The following is a 19244-nucleotide window of genomic DNA, read 5'->3' as shown; positions in this document are numbered from 1 at the left end:
CTGGTAACTCAGCAGATCTGTCTGATGGCTGTTTATCTGTCAGGATGAGTTAGATTACACCATAATAGCAAACATTTATTGTATTAAGACACTGATATTTGGCAATTGCTTCTCTCTCACATTACACGTCCTATGTAAGACAGCACAGGAGCTCTGTTCACCTATGTTCTCAACGATCTAGGATGAAAGGTTCAATCTCAATATACATTTCCATAATCACCAGGGCAAGAAAAAGGAATATGGCAAATTGCACACTGGCTCTTAAAGCCCTACTGAGAAGTGTCACATGTCCCTCTGCTCAGATTTCTTCAGCCAAAGCAAGTCCCGTAACTATGACTAATCTCCAAGCCTATTCTAAACAAAGTATTGTTTAAATAGTAATGTAATTTTCACCAGAAAAAAAACATAGCATGAATTTGTAATTTTTTGCCTGAATTACCTTGGCCCCCTACTTCCCTTTCCAAGAGATGTACGGACCTAAAAGCAGACTCTTATACTGCACACTTAAAGAGTAAAAAACCAAGACAAAGGTATGCAGTTGCAAAATGGCCATTTATTGCCTACAGGGGAAGGAAAGGGAGGGAGAGAAGGGGAAGTACACAGGTGCAAGGAAACAAGCATATATTTAGCCCTATACATCATGTGTGAGCAGTACCCAATCTCCAAAATGGAAAAAAGTATTTTGTCATCTGACATAGTAGTTAAGGTTCTTAAGCACCTCCCTTCTGAGCTGCCACAAGATTTAAAAGGCAGGACTGCTTTGTTTAGTCAATGTTCACATTAATGAAAAAATACTACCACCCAACTGTGTCCTTTTGCACGCACATTTTGTACAGTGTTTATAGTGAAAAACATCTCAGCTGAGCAGTTTGGTCAAGATTCAGACCTCATCAACTGTTTAACTGTAATAAATAGAAAAATAAAGCAGCTGGTGATTTTGTCAGAGAGAATGTGTTCAATATGAGTAGAATCACTTTCTCCAGGGATGACAGAGTGTTAAATGATTAGAACACCACAGAACCAGTCTATTAAACATTAAACACTAGTAAGCTATAATTACATGGCACTTCATTAAATCTTCTAATTTAAAAAAAAGAAAGAAAATCTTAGATTTTAAACTGATTATTGGAACACAATAACAAATTGATTTAGTGCTTGGCTTTTTCTTAGGACAAAAGCAAAGTAAATACACACTCTAAAACAGTAGAATTTGTTTTGGAATAGTATCAGTAGAAACTACCAAGTATTCAGGGGAAAAATTACCAAAACATCTTGCTCAGTTTTAAACTCATGTGCTTTGCTTTCCAACCATTAAATTAGTTACAAAAACACTTTATAGGCCACAGAATGACTCAAATGTACGCAAACTAATGCATTATTAATTTAACGCCAAGTAATGAAAATAAATGAACCCCCCCCATTCAAATGGTTAAACTGAGTGGAAGAATAGATCGTCTCATGGACAATTAGTTGGCACTTGTTTTATGGTTGAAAGAAATCATAACATAAGATATAAATTAATCCATGGTGTATTCAACCAACACCCTGGCCCTTTCAGAGAGAAAAAATACATTCACACTCTCTCTTAAAAAAAAAAAAAAAAAAAAACTCCCTCCATACCACCCAACTCCAGAGACGACAAAAACCAAAGCTGAAACGTTTATCCTCCTCGAAATATTCCAAGTACTCCAATGAATTCTATTCCTCAGTTTCTCCTAGATGAAAGAATTGCTTGCATTTGGACAACTGTACGAATGCCCATAGTGCACTTCTCAGTGCTGCTGGTGTTTAAGAAATTTGCCACTCACAACACTGAACAATTCCAGATCCAGTGTGCAGTAACACAGCAATCCAAACGCCTCCCCCCCAAAAGTTGGCAGAGCACCGCTCAGGAATTTCACAGGTAAGCAAATATATTTTTAGCAAGTTAAGCACAAAGAAAGGACAGTACAGTTTCGGAATAAATACACACCCAGACTACTGCATCACTTACTGCATCAAGATTGAAACAAGTAGCAGGAAACTAAGCCTGTTCATAAGAAGCAAAGCAATTGTTTGACATATCAAGGGTGAGCCAATTGTGTGTTAAGGTAACCAATTAAACAAATGTGGTACATGTAACCATTGAAAGCTTGAAAGAAAATACAGTCATACCTTAGTAATTAGAAATAAACACAAAACTGAAATGAGCAAGAAAGGACCACTTCTGAGAGGGCTACTATGACTCTTATGTTTTTGAGTTAAAAGTGACAGACATACAAACAAAAATCATCTAAATTCAGGGAGACTGTTATAACAAAACTACTACTAATAGGCGCCAAACTATGTCTCCTCAAATTGTCTGAAAGCTGAATATACCATGCTGTGCCAAAAGAGTCATATCACTTGGCATGTGCACACCCTTTTCATATTTCTGATGACACACTGCTAATTTCAGTATGATGATGATTTTATGCTATGTGCCATAAAAAATTAACATTTAATAGGCAGAAATGTCCTTATTTCATAGGGTTTGAAAGTGAAAGCTATTTTACTTAAAAACATTCCACTAGTTAGATGTCATAATGTTTGTTGACTAAAACCTCAACATGCTTGTTTTCCTTCGGTTCCAAGAATAACCCAAGTCTAACCAAACAAACTTATGCCAAAAGAAATAACTAACTAGGTTAATAAAGCTGGCTTTTCCTAGTATCTCCATACTTCTTGCTGTAGGACTTGTGATTTAAGAGAGAAACTTACATAAAGAAGGTATTTGGTTAAAACAAGAAACATGCATGCTCCCCCCTACCACCTTCCTGAAAAGAAGTGTTCTTTTTTTCTCTCTTTCTTTCTGTGGATTTTGTTCAGAACACCCTGAAGTAAAAATATGTGGGCTTTCTTTTTTCTTTTTACCCTTAAACTTTAAGGTGACACTCACACAATAAAGATTTGCATTTCATTCTGTAAAATGAAAGATGCCTGTGGCATCCTCTTCATAAACAGATTACAACTTTGGTAAATACGCCAGGTTGAAGATGTACTAATTTACTTATGTTTGAATTCAAATTTGGTGATCATGATGCTGTTAGAAAATTAAAATCACCTAAAGCAACCACAAGTATAAAAGTTCTCATCTGTCTACAAATTCAAAACTATAGTTGAAGTTCCTGACTTAGAAAAATATTCTAATTTCCCTAGTTAATTTGTCTACCTATAATTCACAGAGTACTACAAACACGATACAATTCAGAAGGAAAAGCTTAAACAAATCTATACATTAGAAAGGTGATTGTTTTTAAAGGTGAGGGCAGGTGGGAGAGACAGAGAATACCCTACAAATGTGAGAATTCACATTTCTGTCAAAATATAACTGTATATGAGTGCTATTTTGAAAACGTGCCAAAAAGGTCTTTGCTTGCTACAAAACCATATTCTTATGGCTGCCAAATGTATCAGAAACTGATGACATTTTCTGAGACCAAAGCTACTGATCAGTCAGTGCCTTTTACAAAGCTATTAAAATCCCTCAGGAACTCAGAATACAAGACCTTAAAAACAAATAAGTAAGTATTGGGACACAGTCGATTTTTATTGCTAGAAAATCTAGCCTTGTATTAAGAATGATGAATGATATACCTCTGGTTCCATCAAAGAACACATTTAACCTATTTTTTCTTGTGCTTTCTCTACTCCTTGCTATTTTATTTGAAAGTACAGATGCCATTAGTGACTTTTAGAAATTCCTGGAAATGCAAATACAAACAATTTTTCACCCATTTAACAATGTATGCTTAGGAGATACCATTTTAAAATGGAACACAATATGTTTGCCCATGTTCCAGTTTTAATGTGCCACATCCTCAATTCTAATATAACCCATCACAGAATCAAGTGATATGAGCCTTAGATCTCTTTCAACTTTCTCCCTTGCTTCTCTGTGATTTAATATAGAACTTTAAAACACCAAGGAATAGGGACAAATAAGAAATGAAGCTTTATATTTCTGCAAACTACAACACTAAAACACAGTGGCTTCTTTAATACATTCACACAGGATGCTTATTAGTAAAATTAAATATTTGCCTATGAATATCAGAAAAGTAATTTGAAAAAAAAGAGCTTGGAACAAGGCAAATGGGAGGGAGGAAAAGCTGGTCTCAGAACCCATTGTGCCATACCTGACTTTAACACGTGATATTCAAACGAACGTTCACACGCCTTACATCAAAGAAATGAAACAAAAATATTCAGCTACGTTGTACAAAATTTTTTTTTACATAAAACATCATAAATCTTGAACAGATTTACTATATCTGAATTCTAAAAAGTTGCCTATAGAATGGTGCTGGGATTCTGTTCTCTGCTTGCTTTTAGGCAGTGCTGTTGCTTAAAAGTTGACACCAGGCACAATATTTTAAAACAAAGTCAACAAGCAAGGAGCAGTAAGTGGATTTGAGCCTTTCCCAGATGTCAGTCCTGAGGATGCTGCAATATTCCCCATCAAAATGTGTAAAGCTATGAGGCGGATACTGATGCCTGAGAGAGTGGGTGACTTGACATGCACTTGGATGACTGCTGTAACGGCAAACAGTGCAGCTTTCCCTTCCTCAAACAACACTGTTTTAATAAATTTAAAGAACACTCCAGTTCTTAGACAAATACTAGAAATCATATTTAACAGTTAAAAAAAAAACACATTATCACAATCTAAAAATGCCCAAATTTTCTTTTATCTTCAGATAAAATATGCAGCAGCCCCTTGGTATAAAGCTTATTTAACTTATTCTGAGAACTAGAAAGTATATGAGCATAAATATTTCACTTTCATTGAATATATACCATATGTCATTCACCTCTTCCTTTTGGCTTCTCACTGCCAAAGTTCCAAATGGCATGCGTTTTAACAAGACAATACTGAGGAGAGCAGCATTTCTGATCATCTGAATTGGCAGCTCAAAACAGATACTACTCCTTTTACAAAGGGAACAAAGGGTGAAGGGTGTGTGAAATTTGGGCAGTGGGCTCAAGGGGAACCGTGCACATGAAATCTGGGTTACCATGCCCCAAGTGTGTGTGCCACCCAAAACATAACACAATTACCTACTTCAACAGAGCTACTACCAACATTTACTAAAACCACATTAAAAATACACAGGATAATGAATGGTTTGAAAGAGTGCATTTGGAAGCAGAGAGAACCCAATTACACACCTTCCTGCAACAGAGTGCCTCGATCATACACAAAATAAACTTAAGCTGTTTACAATGTTTCCCAATTTTTTTTTATTTTTTTCCCTCTACATTTAACTATTAAAAAAGTTTTTTATTAATAAATGGGCTCCTCTGTGGTTCATATACAATCATAAGTGAACTTTAAATTCCATTTTATACAAACATCTCAAAAAATATTGGGAGTGAAGTATGGTAGGAAATATTGCTCACATTGCTAATTAACATGCGTATATGAAAGGAGGAAAATGTTTTGTTAGTGCATATACCTCCAGAGCAGAAAACCCACCCAAAACAAAAGATTTAAAATGAAACATACAGTAGCTGATTACAAAAAAAGGTAATGTCCACAAAATTAAGTTTTTCATGCTATTCTACTTTCCAGTACTATGCTTCAGGTAATCAGTTTGCATGGCTAGATGTTGAATGCTTGAGGTATATAAGAAGGGATACCTGCACGTTGAGGAAAATCTGTCATCTTAAGGGTTGTCTCTTTGTTTATTTGTTTATTCTGGTACTTTAACATTTTTAAAATAATATTTTATTTACATTAAACTTCATTCAACTACAATGACATTCCAATTATAATAGATGACAAACAACGCCTCTATCACTAGGCACTTTTAAAAGGGAGTTTAGGCTTTATAGAACCCTTCTGATGCAATCCCATATATGATATTACATCATTCCACACTCTCGTCCCACTAAAATTACCTTTCCAAGGAAACATTATCTTATATAGCCTGATTAATTTACTATGGGAGAAATTATTATAAAACGACCAAAGAAAATGCATCATTTAAGACTAATAAAACAGCCTAAGATGTCAGGTTTGAAAGAGGAGACAAATTGTATGTATTTAAAACTAATTAAATAATTTAAATTTGACCTGTACTTTATATATTAGTGAGACACAAATATAGGCTATTTTCTTTTAAAATTTCATTCACATAATGGAAAATTTGTTTATTAAAAATATCACATTTTGACACTAGAAACAGTAAAGTGCATGAAAAGTTTAAAATATAAATTTCAGAAAACTCTTATAGCAGCAAAAAAGCAGAATAAAGAAAAACTTAAAAACACAGACACAACCTTTTCCTGTTACTGTGCCATAATTAACATCAAGTAGCCAACCAATTTTTCCCCCAGAAAACGGTATTACGTTCACTGCCTCTTGAGTCACAGATTTCCAACTGGCCCCTCCTGGGCAAAAAAAGGATTCCAACATAACTAAAGAGCATCGACAGTTGGGAATAAACCAGTAGCTTCTTAATTCAACCCTGACAGACAACGGAAACAAAGATTAAAAGCATATAATGGCCATTTGGCAACTAGAGTCAGGAAAAATGATCCCAGGCTTTCAACTACTCCCTGTTCTCTCTCCCCCAAATTCTTTCCATTGTCACCTCCACAAGCCAAAACCAACAGCCACTTGACCTACTTTGGGAAACACATGAACTATTTGTACAGCCTTCCCCTTCTAAAACTTTGACCAGGGACTTTTCATTCAGCAGTTATTTTTTTAACATTTGACTATAAGGGCAAAAGCTATACAGATCATATAATATCTGTTTTTCCAGCACAATCAAGCAGAAAAGGGTAGATGGGGATAATGAAAAATAGTGGACACTAATTTTGTGGGCATCCTAAATATACCAAATTCTATTTTCAAGATGTGTGGCAGTCAAAATCACCCAGTGTTTCCCTATAAATTAACTTGGAGAGACAGGCTTAGAATTAATACTTCTAATAAGGTTTTAACTAACAGGGGAAGAGAATATAGAGCGATTCCTCAAAAAAAAAAAAAACAAAAAAAACCCAGCATTTCCCCCAACAAACTGTCATGTGCTGTTAAATGCCTGATTTTGAAAGCATATTGTGCAACCATCTTTAATTTCTCAATTTTTCTTATTATGGCTAAAGGCTATATCATAGTTTCTGTACAGATCTAGCAAATTTAAGTGCTTTGTTAATGTGCAAATAACTTGGGGAGCCAAAAATCAGTTTGTTATAATGGAAAACAGAAATTCAAGAAAGTTTCCCCTGAAAGGCATGCCATCATTCAGTTTAAAATCTTGTATTTATAGTTTTTAAAAATTGCGTTTTACAAAAATGGTTGGCTCATTTGAAACCATTCAAAAGAAAGTATTTGTCTTGGAAAAACAAATACACTGCTGTTGGGCCTTGAAATGTTGATTTATCAATTATGAATGCTGACTCTATGAAGGTCCAATTTAAAAATACGTTAAATTAAAAATTTGGAAAGAGAATATTACTTTGGTTCCAGCCCTAGTGCCAAATGATACCGATATGCACAAAAATGTACAAAATCTTATAGCAAACACATAATGAAAGAAACCTGAAGAAGCAGCTTAAGGATGGCCATACTTCACTCCTACATACTTTGATTTACAACTGTACAGGTCCATAGCAACAGATCCCCGTCTTTGCGGGGCAGTACTCCACTACCTCCGATTAGGCAAGTGAACACCATTGACAAGAGGCAGGAGTGGAGGGTGGAGTTCAAGTTGTGTTAACAGTGAGAAGTGGTCTGAAGGGATGTGAGGGTGTGGACACCCAGTGATGTTGTTCTCAACCAGCCATTGAGGATCTAAAGGCCCCAGGACACCAAGCACGTTCATATGAGTCTTGGAATAGAAAATGTAGTCAATCACGCCCTGGAAAGAGATTAGGGGTTGGGGGGGGGGGGGGGGGGGGGAGAAAAACATATGCTTAGAAAAGAGAAAATTCAAGATATTTAAAGAACAATCCATAATTTGTAAAAGCCAAATAACTGAGTAACCTGTACTTCTGGTACCTGTTGTATTGACAATGGGTCAAATAAAGCTCAAGTCTTCAATGGGTATTACATGAAATAAAGGTGGCTCAACAGGGAAACACAGCACCCTATTGGAATCATAAAGCCTTGCATTTGTGCATAAGTGATAAGCAAACTGAGAACCTAAACACATCAAATTATGCCTAGGCATCTTTAGAATTAGCTTACTTGTGTTAGTGAAATTTAATATATCAGTATATATGTTATAGAAACTGCACTAAATCTACTAGTTACAATAAACAGAAAATAAGGATATTTATGTAAATACATACATAGTTAATGAAAAGGTACGACTCAAATTAATTCTTTTAATGATAATTGGCATTATTTTCAATTATTTGCCCATCAAGACATCCAAACACATCTGAACAAAGCCAGGGTAAAGCATGTTTTCAGATTTGCTAACTCTAGTTCAGCTTTCACAGATTTGCTACATACAGTAGTCCCCTCCTTATCCATGGTTTTCCTGTCCTTGGTTTCAGCTACCCGCAGTCAACTGTGCCCACAAATATTAAATGGAAAATTCCAGAAATAAACAATTCTTAAGTTTTAAATTGCACACTGTTCTGAGCAGAGTGATGAAATCTTACACCATACTGCTCCATCCCACCCAAGGGGTGAATCATCCCTTTGTCCAGTGTATCCATGCTGTATATGCTACCTGCCTGGTGGTCACTTAGCTGTCTTGCTTATCAGATCAACTGTCATAGTATCGGGTTTGGTATAGGGTTGGGCACGATCTGTGGTTTGAAGCATCCAATGGGGGTCTTAGAATATATGCACCACAGATAAGGAGAGATGACTATACACAAAAAATACTACATACAGTTAATTGTTTTAATCTGTTCTTTAGTTTGGAATACTTGTTTTCACAAATCCTGGTATACTATAAATTCTGGATTCCTTGCTGCATAACAATACCTTAGCAAAAACATTTGGCAGGGACCCATATATACATCAGTTGTATCTCTTAGAGCTAGATGATTTGTTTTGTCTACTCAGTAACTTTCAAAACTAGTGTGTTCTTATTGCCCCAGGCTGTGTATGCAAGAAAGTAAGGTCAAATTTCTTCCTACTCACATCAAGAGAGCCTGAGCCCAAGTATGGAGAGGTATTTCCAGACCTGGAAGTATCTATCTACAAATACTATACATAATGAGTTACAGTTAATATTTTAAATGGTATTACAGTGAAATGGGCTACTTTAAAAAGAAAAAAAACTTTTAATGACAAAAATTTTATATCATGAAATTTTGTAAACAATTACCTCAGTTTGCTGATTTTGACATGACCAAGACCAAAATAACAAAATAGTTCTTTTGAGGCAGAAGGTCTTATTCAACATTAGATACTGTTACTTTACTTTACCACAAATTAAGGAACCTGCTTGAATCCAGGGGAGGACTTTTTGCCATTAATACTCCAAGTCCAAACAGTTAAGAAATGATATTAGTACAAGGTATTATCCTTTCATTTTGACTAATGCCTAGTTTTTAGGAAAAGGGTTGACAAGGGTCAGAGTAGTTTACTTTCCTTTGTGAGACCACTCTTTGCTTCAACTATAAAGCAAACAAAATACAAATGAAACATTCTCAATTACTTATGTTCAATAAAACCTCCTATATCTTACACTTTGTTAGAGTGTTACTACGCAGATCAGCTGCCAGAGTTATAGAATCCTTTGCATACACAGGCCCCAAGGAAGATGTTAAACACTCCAGAAAGTAACATGTATTTAATTGAAGGCATCATTTGTAACTATTTTCTTGGTTCCAACATCCAGAGTAAAAGCTCTTATCAAAAACCTTAGCAAGTCCTGTCTGTAAGCTCATCCAAATATGTGTACATATGTACCTATATTTGTACATTGTATCATATTCACAAAGGAAGTTATAGACTAATGATTCTTAACCTTTTTTGATTCAAACCATTTCTTTTTTAAAAGACTATAATGTTGGAAACAGTTTTTATATTAGTAAAGAGTATGGTCTATATATAGAACTGTATTTGAGAGAAAAGTAAAAACAGCGAAAAGAGTTTAAGCTAGCATTATGCTAAGCTTTGTTTTGTAAACAAATGTGAGAAAATTATATAACACAAATTTCATAACGTAAAAGAGAAAGATTTACTACCTGACATAATAGAAAAACTGTCCCTGCTCTTTTCATGAAATGGTTCAAGCACATCCTTAGATTGAGGAGGTTGGGGGAAGCAGGAGCAAAGTGTTTGAATTAAGCTATTTATTCAACTTATCTGGTGATACTGGCTGAATGTTTGTGTCCCCCCAAAATTGAAACGTCGAAACTCTAACCCCTAATGTGATGGTATTAGGAGGTGCGCCCTTTGGGAGGTGACTGGCTCATGAAGGTGAAGCCCTCATGAATGGGATTAGTGCTCTTTCAAAAGAGACCCCAGAGAGCAAACTTGCCTTCTCCGCCATGTGAGGATACAAAGAGAAGACAGCTGTCTGCAACCCGGAGGAGGGTTCTCATCAGAACCTGACCATGCTGGCACCCTGATCTTGAGCTTCCAGTCTCTAGAACTGTGAGAAACAAATTTCTGTTGTTTACATGGCACCCTGATCTTGGACTTCCAGCCTCCAAAACTGTGAGAAACAATTTCCGTTTTTCATAAGCCTCACAATCTATGGTATTCTGTTACATCAGCCTGAACTCACTAAGATACCTGGTCTGGAAGTAATTCTCTTAATTGCTTACCCTTCAGTTCACTCGAAATCAGTTCTAGATTAAATGAATCTGAGTTCTAAATACTACTCTTCTACATGTCTAACTTATTCAAGAACCAAGAAAGTAAACAAATGCTAAGCCAAGTAAACAAAATTTAACAACACACCATTGATGCAATGGCAGGATATTATATTTGGAGCTGTATTTAATGCTGATGACAGGACATTTTAATATTTGATGTTACCTATCCTTTTTTACTGACTGCCTTCAACATTAGTATAGCACTAATTACATAAAATGCTTTTTATAAAATTGAAAAGTTCATTGTCTGTTACTTGGACTAAAAGCTCAGTTTCCTCTAGTCAGGTATGCCCTTTGTTCTCTGGCCATCCTTTCTTCCCATTCCATTCCACCCTCCCATCACATCCATCTACCATCCAGCCAACCAGCCTATTTGTCTTCCCACACATGCCTCTCTCCCACAGATTTATAGCTCTGTCCTCTCTCATGCTATCTTATATATCCAAACATCAAACTCTCTGAGCCATGCACTTTTGGCATTTTTGGTTCTTTAACTGTACTTCTTTGGACAATGTAAATGGCTCAATAAGATTTTTGATCCAATTATTAATGCGTGTAAGATCTTTTGAAGCAACATCAACAAAGGATTTAAAACAATTCAGATGACTGAGGAAGATGGCTTAAATTAATATCCCAAATTTTGTTTCTCTAATTTTTACTTTATGGAGAAGGAAAAATAATCTTTATAAAAGCATAGATGAGGTAGAAATGATTTGGTCTTTTTACCTACATACATACCAAAACAAGAATCAGAACTGTCAAATTATTGAACACTTATTTGGGGGAACTTTATTTTAGGTTTCCCAGGTTGTGCTGGTAGAGATGTTGTGCTAGGGAGATGCAGTCACACACAGACATGTGACTACATATCCCTATAATCACAAAGATAGGATTTAACGATTACTAAACCGTCTATCATTAAATCTAGAGGTTCTCCTTTAAGCTTACACAAGAGCAGTGGTGTGCTAGAGTCAGCTAGTACCAGCTTTCTTAGCACTTCAGACCAACTCTGTGTTCAATGGTATTATGTTGAGAGTTCGAAATCTGCTACAGTGGGAGTATTTATTCCACAGAAACCAGCAAACACAACAAATTAGGGCTTCTTTTCTCCCATAAAGGTGGTTATTAAATATTTATCAGAACATCACTGCATACAAGTGATATGAACAAAACCAACTATCACTGAATAGAATTATTTACTCCAACAGCAAACATACTAAAATTAGATTCAATTTCTTCTAAGCAAATTTTTTTCCACTTCATGATTACAAAAAGCTAACAGCATCAGCACACAAATTTTCTTTCTTCTTCCCACTATTTGTTTCTTGGAAAGAGGCTAACAAGCACTGAAAATGGAAAAAGGTTACTGAAGACATGTAAAGGCCCATTTCATAAATTTCCTTTGATATTTTATTAAATTCCCTTTAGATTTCTTCCACCAAATGACTAACATCTGCATTTTTTAAGGATAGTATAAGATTTTAGTATATATGCTTGAAATGCCAGAAAGTCAAAGAAAGGCACAATGGAAGAGCTACAGGTAGATAGAGTGATCAGAAAACTGGCAAAGGGAAAGCAATTAACTAGAGAAAACCACTACTAATCAATCTTTCTAAAGAACAACCAGTCTTGTACAATGGGCTAATTTTTTTTCTTATTTTGCAAAAATATCTTTTTGATATTTTTTTTGAACTTTTTTGAAAAGAGTTTCTTTTCCCTTCATTAAGCTGGAGTGTTCCACTGCCTGGGAATATATTAGTATGACTACATGGATGTAAAGCAGACCCTAGGTACCCCCTCTAACCCCTTCTCTCAAAGAAATCTGGAAAATTCACAGATAAATAAGAACCAATGGAAAGTACTAAGAAAATTTTCAGAGAATATTATAAAAATTCATTCAAGGTGAGTTTAGCTAAATCATGTTCTTATTATTTGAATCCTTACTGAAAGTTAGTGATGGTACAAATAGGTGAGGATTAACTATGCTAATAAATATAAAGTGCTTTGAACAGTGCCTGGCACATAGTAAGCCTTTTAAAGTTTTTGCTAAATCAGTATTATTTGAAATTTGAACAAATGAGGGTTCAAAAAGAATTCTCAAGTCAACAATAACCACCACAAAACCTAACTAAAGCCCCTTAATTTACGTGTATACATAGCCAAGACATTTTGCAAATCTAAAAATTCCTGAAGAGTATACATTTAAGCATAAATAATTTATTCCTTGTTTGTGTGAAATAATTTCTACACCAGCCCAGAGGCTGTCACTCACTTTGAAATCAAAGGTGTAATTGGTGTAAGGCATCAAGTTATTTTCATAGGCGCTCTTCAGTTGGAAGCCATGTGTGATTCTCCCTTCTGAGCTTCCATTCTTTCCATTGCAGCTGAAGTTCATAAGACACTCATTGTACCTTAGTTCCTTGAAGTCTTTATGGTTGTCAGCTACTCCTCCATTGCTTAAATATTCCACAACACCTAGTAGAATAACGAAGGAAGAAATACTATTATTTAGCATTTAGACCTTACACAAGATTTCACAGCAAAACTCCATTCCCAGGTAGGTGCACCAGGTTCAGAGTGGTTTTATTAGGTTGAGCCATATGAAACTGCCTTTTTGTTGTTGTTAAAAAAGAATCAAATTATCAGCAATTGCATATGGTCCAAAAACAAAAGGCTATTTGCCTATTTCAGAGAAAAGTATCAGGACCATCCAGAAATATCCTATTTTCTTTTTTCTTTCTTTCTGAGGTTTAGCCCTGAGCTAACATCCACTGCCCATCCTCCTCTTTTTGCTAACAAAGATTGGCCCTGAGCTAACATCTATGCCCACCTTCCTCTGCTTTGTATGTGGGACGCCTGCCACAGCATGGCTTGATAAGCGGTGCGTAGGTCCCTGCCCAGGATTCAAACCTGCAAGCCCCAGGCTACGGAAGCGCAGCATGCGAACTTAACTGTTGTGCCCCGTCAGTTTTCTTAACGGTTCTGCAGGCTAAAGAAGATTCCCAGGGCCTAGGGCGGCATTCACCAGGAAGATTTTGAGCCTCAATGTTTTTAGAATATAATCCCAAAGCATCTGTTTAGCCTTTCACCATTCTACGCAATCAACAACTTTGGGAATATGTAAAATATAGCATACACAATAAAAAAAATAAATCATTTACAACAAACATAGATTTTGCACCTTCAACACTTCAATGTCTAGCTTCAGCTAGGCAACATCATTCTATATTCATATGCTAGAAGTATACCACTTGATCAAAAATATTAGATGTCTAAAAAGCTGAAGAGAGTAGAAGCATCAAAAAAAAGTACACAGCAGGGCCAGACCAGTGGCGTAGTGGTTAAATTTGTGCACTCCACTTTGGTGGCCCAGGGTTCACTGGTTTGGATCCCAAGTGCAGACCCACACACTGCTTATCAAGCCATGCTGTGGCAAGTGTCCCACATATAAAATAGAGGAAGATGGGCATAGATGTCAGCTCAAGGTCAATCTTCCTCAGCAAAAAGAGAACGATTGGTGGCAGATGTTAGCTCAGGGCTAATCTTCCTCAACCAAAAAAAAAAAAAAAAAAATTAAAAAGTACACTGCTTCCATTGAATAGGTAAACATGAAAAAAAAATCACAACCATTCTTATGATGAAGATTACTGAACAATGTTGGTCATCTCTTTCTTTTTGTGGTAAGGAACGACAGCAACATATAATGAATAAGTGATGAGTGCAATATCAGTATTCTGAATAGGTGAAAAGGAGCTATCACTTATCTAGTGTTTACTACATGCCAGGCACAGTTCTAAGGGCTTTATGCACTTAAACCTCACAAACATCTCTATGAGGTGGATAAAATGATTATCCCTTTAATAAAAATGAGAAACTTAGTCATAGATTGCACAGCTACTAAGTGGTAGAACCGGGATCCAAACCTGACAGTCCAGTTCCAGAGTCAGCTCATTATGCCATGCTGCCAAAATGACACCTCACTGGCTTAAACAAATCAAATGAGATAGGGGAAAACTTGTCTATGAGAGCAATTCAACTCAAAAAAAAAGGTTTAAGAAAGGAAGACATGGTTAAGGTGCCAATGGGGCTAGGAGCTGAACACAAACATTTGTGAAAGGATGATTCCAGCATTTTATTTGCTAAGGAGAAAAGTAAAGATGTTTTCTAGGTTTGTGAGTTTTATGAATATTCCAATTCCAAATTCCAATATTTATTGTTGAGTGATTATTTTAAACAATTTAAAACAGCTTATTGAAAATATACAATATTTAGAATATGCTTTGATAACAGCAAAAGAGTAATACTTTATGTTTTACATTTGAAATTTAATATCTAAAATGCAGAACTGATTTTTTACAAAGATGTAAAATAATATGTTAGGACATAAAGTAGATTAGTGGAACTCAAGAAGTAACGTGAAATCCTCAGACGATTTTGATCACTACTGCACTTAATATCAGCATTTAAATATCATTTAATGAATTCACTTAAAAGTTGCCAGTGTTAAACCAGATAGCTACCTGTGCTGGATATTTTCTGGTTCCCTCTCTTCGGATCCCTTCTCTACTGCACTTTGTGACACAGGAGGCTGACCTTTACTTGCATCAGCTGCAAATCCCTCCCTTCTAAGTTTGTAGGTAGATTTGGTAAATAGGCAGCACTGGCAGATCAGAAGACAGGAGAAGAGTGAGGTAGGAATATATATTCGCCTAGCTCCTTTTTTGTTGGCTTGCCTGGGATTGATCACATCACTTAATTCAAAGCCATCACTCCTATTACATGGCCATCTCCTCCTTACAACTGCTTTTTGAAGTTCTGATAACAGCTTCCACCACTTTTCCCTTGAGATACAGGAGTGGTAAAGGGTTCCTAACTCCCCTAGTGGCAGAGTTTTGTGTCCCTTACCCCTGCTAGGCACCTTTCAAAATAGCTTCTTTACTAAACTCTCCTCGATTACCCTATGTCCCATCCCTAGGATTCTTACTGATACACTCCCTAATTTAGAGGAGACATTCTCTACTCAAAAGTTAGGAGTTAGCTGCCCTTTAGCCAGAAGTAAAAGCAAAATTGAAAGCAATGAGGAAATGATGTTATAAATACCTGAATCTGGCAATGAGTTAAGATCTGCACATAGCACCAGCGGGATGGAATTAGGATCTGCGGTTGGGCTGCCAGGCCTACTAGAGGCCTTCTCCAGAATGTTTTTAACCTCTGAGACAAACATCATGGTCTGGATGAGTTTCACATCAGAATACTCTGGGTCCCAATGCATGTGGGCATTTGCCACTATAAGCAGCTGTTTGTCTGCAGCATGAATAGGCTTCATACCTAAATTTAAATATTAGAAAAAGGAGGATACGGTTATGCTTTATGTATCAGAAAAAGCAGCAACTTAACGTTTTCTCCCAAAAGCCCACAGCCACTTCTTTACTCTTTTCCATTAATTTATATCTTCCCCTTTATCTCTTAATAGTGCTTAGAAGCTAAGGTACTGAGATTCTGGTAATCCTAAAATGGGAAATACTCCTCTAGATTAGGGTTGACAAACTGCAGCAATGGGCTAAATCTGGCCCACCACCTGTTTTTGTATAGCCCGTATGAGCTAAGGCTGGTTATAAATTTTTAAAGAGTTCTATATAAAATTTTTTAAAAGACTGTGATAGAGACCGTATGTGGCCCACAGGGCCTAAAATATTAACTATCTGGCACTTTAGGGGAAAACTTCGCTGACTCCTACTCCACATGTCCGAGTTAACAATTATACCATGATACAATCAACATTTAATTATAGTACCTTGATTTGCTGAGTTCTTAGTGTAAACAAGCATTTTAAATATTTCTGTCATTTAAATACCACAAAAACCCAGTGAGGCAGGTTTTGCCCAGTACTCATTCAACCTTACACCTCCTAAGCACATCAGTGATGGTTCAGGAGTAAAAGGCAATAATATTATATTAACCCATACAAAATAAAATGAGGAAATGAATTTCCTATCAAAACAAATTCATACCATTCACCCAAATAAAGCGTCATTTTAAAAATGAGAATTAGGGAGTAGCATGCTTTCAAAGTCTGGATACTTGGTTTAGACCCAGCTTTATTACTAATTATTTTGCGTGGTCTTGAGCCAGTCACTTAACTTTTTTGGTGCTCAGGTTCCTTTGGACAATGAGACAGTCAACCAGAAAATCTCTAAGGTTCTTTTTTCCTCTAAAATTCTGGTTTTTTTATTCTTCTCAAAATAAATATTAACATAGTATTTTCAAAATGACAGACAGGATAATACATTAAAAATTGTGAAAATTAAATTTAGTTAACATGTACTGACAGAGAAAGATGTCCATAAAATATTTAAGGAACAAAGTCAAAAAAAAAAGATCAACATGGATGGTAGGATACTGTTTAAATAAAACTATATACATATATTCTATGTTAGTAATGTGTAAAGAAATAAACAAGAGCTACTCCTAGAGAGTATGAATGACATGAGGGGCCTCTCACTTTATTTTACATGCTTTTGTACTGTTGGATTATTAGCGAACATACAAAAATTCATTCTTCTACTGGAATTTCTAGAGATGTCTCAAATTTTTATACTGAAAATATAAATTCTGCAGAAAGACACCTAACTTTCTAAGTCTACTATGAGTTTCCTTCCGTCTTACCAAGTATAATTACCTTCAATGTTGAGTAAACAAGTAATTGAAGTATCCGTTATACACGACAGAGTCATTTTTAAAGTAATTTAATTATAAGATAAAAACTTGCAGCCAAAATTCTTTAAGCTCTCTTCTTTTCCTAAAAGTTTTACAGTGTCACTTTTCGCTGCAGATTAAACGTTCACTGTATTAAATATTAAAAACTTGACCCTTCGCACTTGTATGGTGTCTGACAAATGATAATGTACAACTGAAATTTCACAATACTACAAACTATTATGACCACAATTAAAAAGTAAATTTACAAAAAAAGAAATAAACCAAATAATCAAAAAAAAATGAGATCATACTATAAAACTTTCTACGCATTTTCCTTTTCTCACTTAAAATACCTCAGCTGAAGGTGGCTTGTCTCTTCCTAAGTTTGTATTTAGAATTTTAGGTGGAGCATTTATTTTACCAAGACTTTATCTGTGGGAGCCCTGTGGGTCCTGGGTTGAGGATAAATCTCTCTAGCAAGTGTTCACATTTCCTTTTCTTGGAACCCAGGGCACTATCAACCCAAGTCTACTTTATATTGTCCATTATTATGTATTATACAAATGTATATACTTGTATATTATACAAATTGTATACCATAAAGTCTACTTCATAATGTCCCAGATCATATAGGTAGTGTGAATCAGGAACTCATACAGAAGCAACAGCCGACGTGCCAAGATGAAGGCTTAAAAGAGATGTCTTTATTTTTTTTCCTCCACCCAAACCCAAAATAAAATAGATATATAACATAAAAAAAAAAATCAAAAAACTTGCCCCTTCAAAGGGGCCATAGGCACCCTCTATAACATTAAACTCTTCTTCTAGGAGTACAAGACAGACATATTTCAGAAGGTGAAAGTGTCCACTGTGTAATTTATAATTATTCTTCTGTACATTAAAAGAAGAGTAAAACTCTAACAGAAATTCAATTTTCACATTACCAGAAGAAAAAATACCAAACTTTTGAGAAGACTGAGACTGGGAAGAACATAAAAGCAGGTAAAAATGAAGAGGCTAAAAAAAGAAGAAAATTTAAAATCTCATATCAAAGAATGATGGTTGGGGCCGGCCCTGTGGCCGAGTGGTTAAATTCGCGGGCTGTGCTTCGGCAGCCCGAGGTTTCACTGATTCAAGTCCTGGGTGCAGACATGGCACTGCTCATCAAGCCACGCTGAGGCGGCATCCCACATGCCACAACTAGAAGGACCCACAACTAAAAACACACAACTATGTACCGGGGGGCTTTGGGAGAAAAAGGAAAAATAAATCTTTAAAAAAAAAAAATTGTCCATGATGGATAAATTGAAGAAAATGAGAAAAGAAGGTTTGACAGATATGCATGGTCTGAATAATTCAAATCCATACTCAAGGCAAAATCTTTTTTTCTACTAGTAAGTACAGAAAAAAATTTTTAAATAAAAGCCCTGATGTGGTTCCTTGTTCTTGCCTAAAATATAGTTAAGTGAACAATGAAATGCTCAAAGGTGGCAGTAGAAAGGGGAAAAAGGCCTGGATATGCAAAACACAATAATGAGTTTCTGACTTTGAAGGAAGCTATAAATAATCTAAAATGCAAAAGAAAAGTACCAGGTAGATAATAGATCTGCTCTTACCCTGACAATGACTGAGATATAACAAAGAAATTAGAGAAAACGTGCCAAGTACTTAACCTTAAAGACAAAAGATTTCACAATCAAGAAGCTAAAAATATGGCTAAAAAGAGA

At 35.7% G+C, this 19244-nt stretch overlaps 1 protein-coding gene across 8 annotated transcripts in view; it reads right to left on the bottom strand.

Moving 5' to 3' along the window:
• Positions 1 to 533: 533 nt before the first annotated feature.
• The window catches only part of CNOT6L (CCR4-NOT transcription complex subunit 6 like), a 103018-nt gene continuing 84307 nt past the window's right edge, over positions 534 to 19244 (bottom strand). For 4 of the 8 annotated variants that reach the window (XM_023637902.2, XM_023637901.2, XM_003364687.5 and 1 more), the window contains exons 10-12: positions 15919 to 16146; positions 13091 to 13293; positions 534 to 7889 (exon numbers count right to left, since the gene is read on the bottom strand). In XM_023637902.2, coding sequence (XP_023493670.1) covers positions 7677 to 7889; positions 13091 to 13293; positions 15919 to 16146 — 644 coding nt within the window. In that variant the 3' untranslated portion in view covers positions 534 to 7676. Of the gene's footprint in view, positions 7890 to 10463; positions 10593 to 13090; positions 13294 to 15918; positions 16147 to 19244 lie in introns of those variants that run through there. The other 4 variants (XM_070263630.1, XM_070263626.1, XM_070263629.1 and 1 more) reach the window with 1 other exon arrangement.

Source organism: Equus caballus, chromosome 3 (genome assembly GCF_041296265.1).
Source record: "Equus caballus isolate H_3958 breed thoroughbred chromosome 3, TB-T2T, whole genome shotgun sequence".
Classification (NCBI taxonomy): domain Eukaryota; kingdom Metazoa; phylum Chordata; class Mammalia; order Perissodactyla; family Equidae; genus Equus; species Equus caballus.
This window is presented reverse-complemented; position numbering and strand designations above follow the sequence as displayed.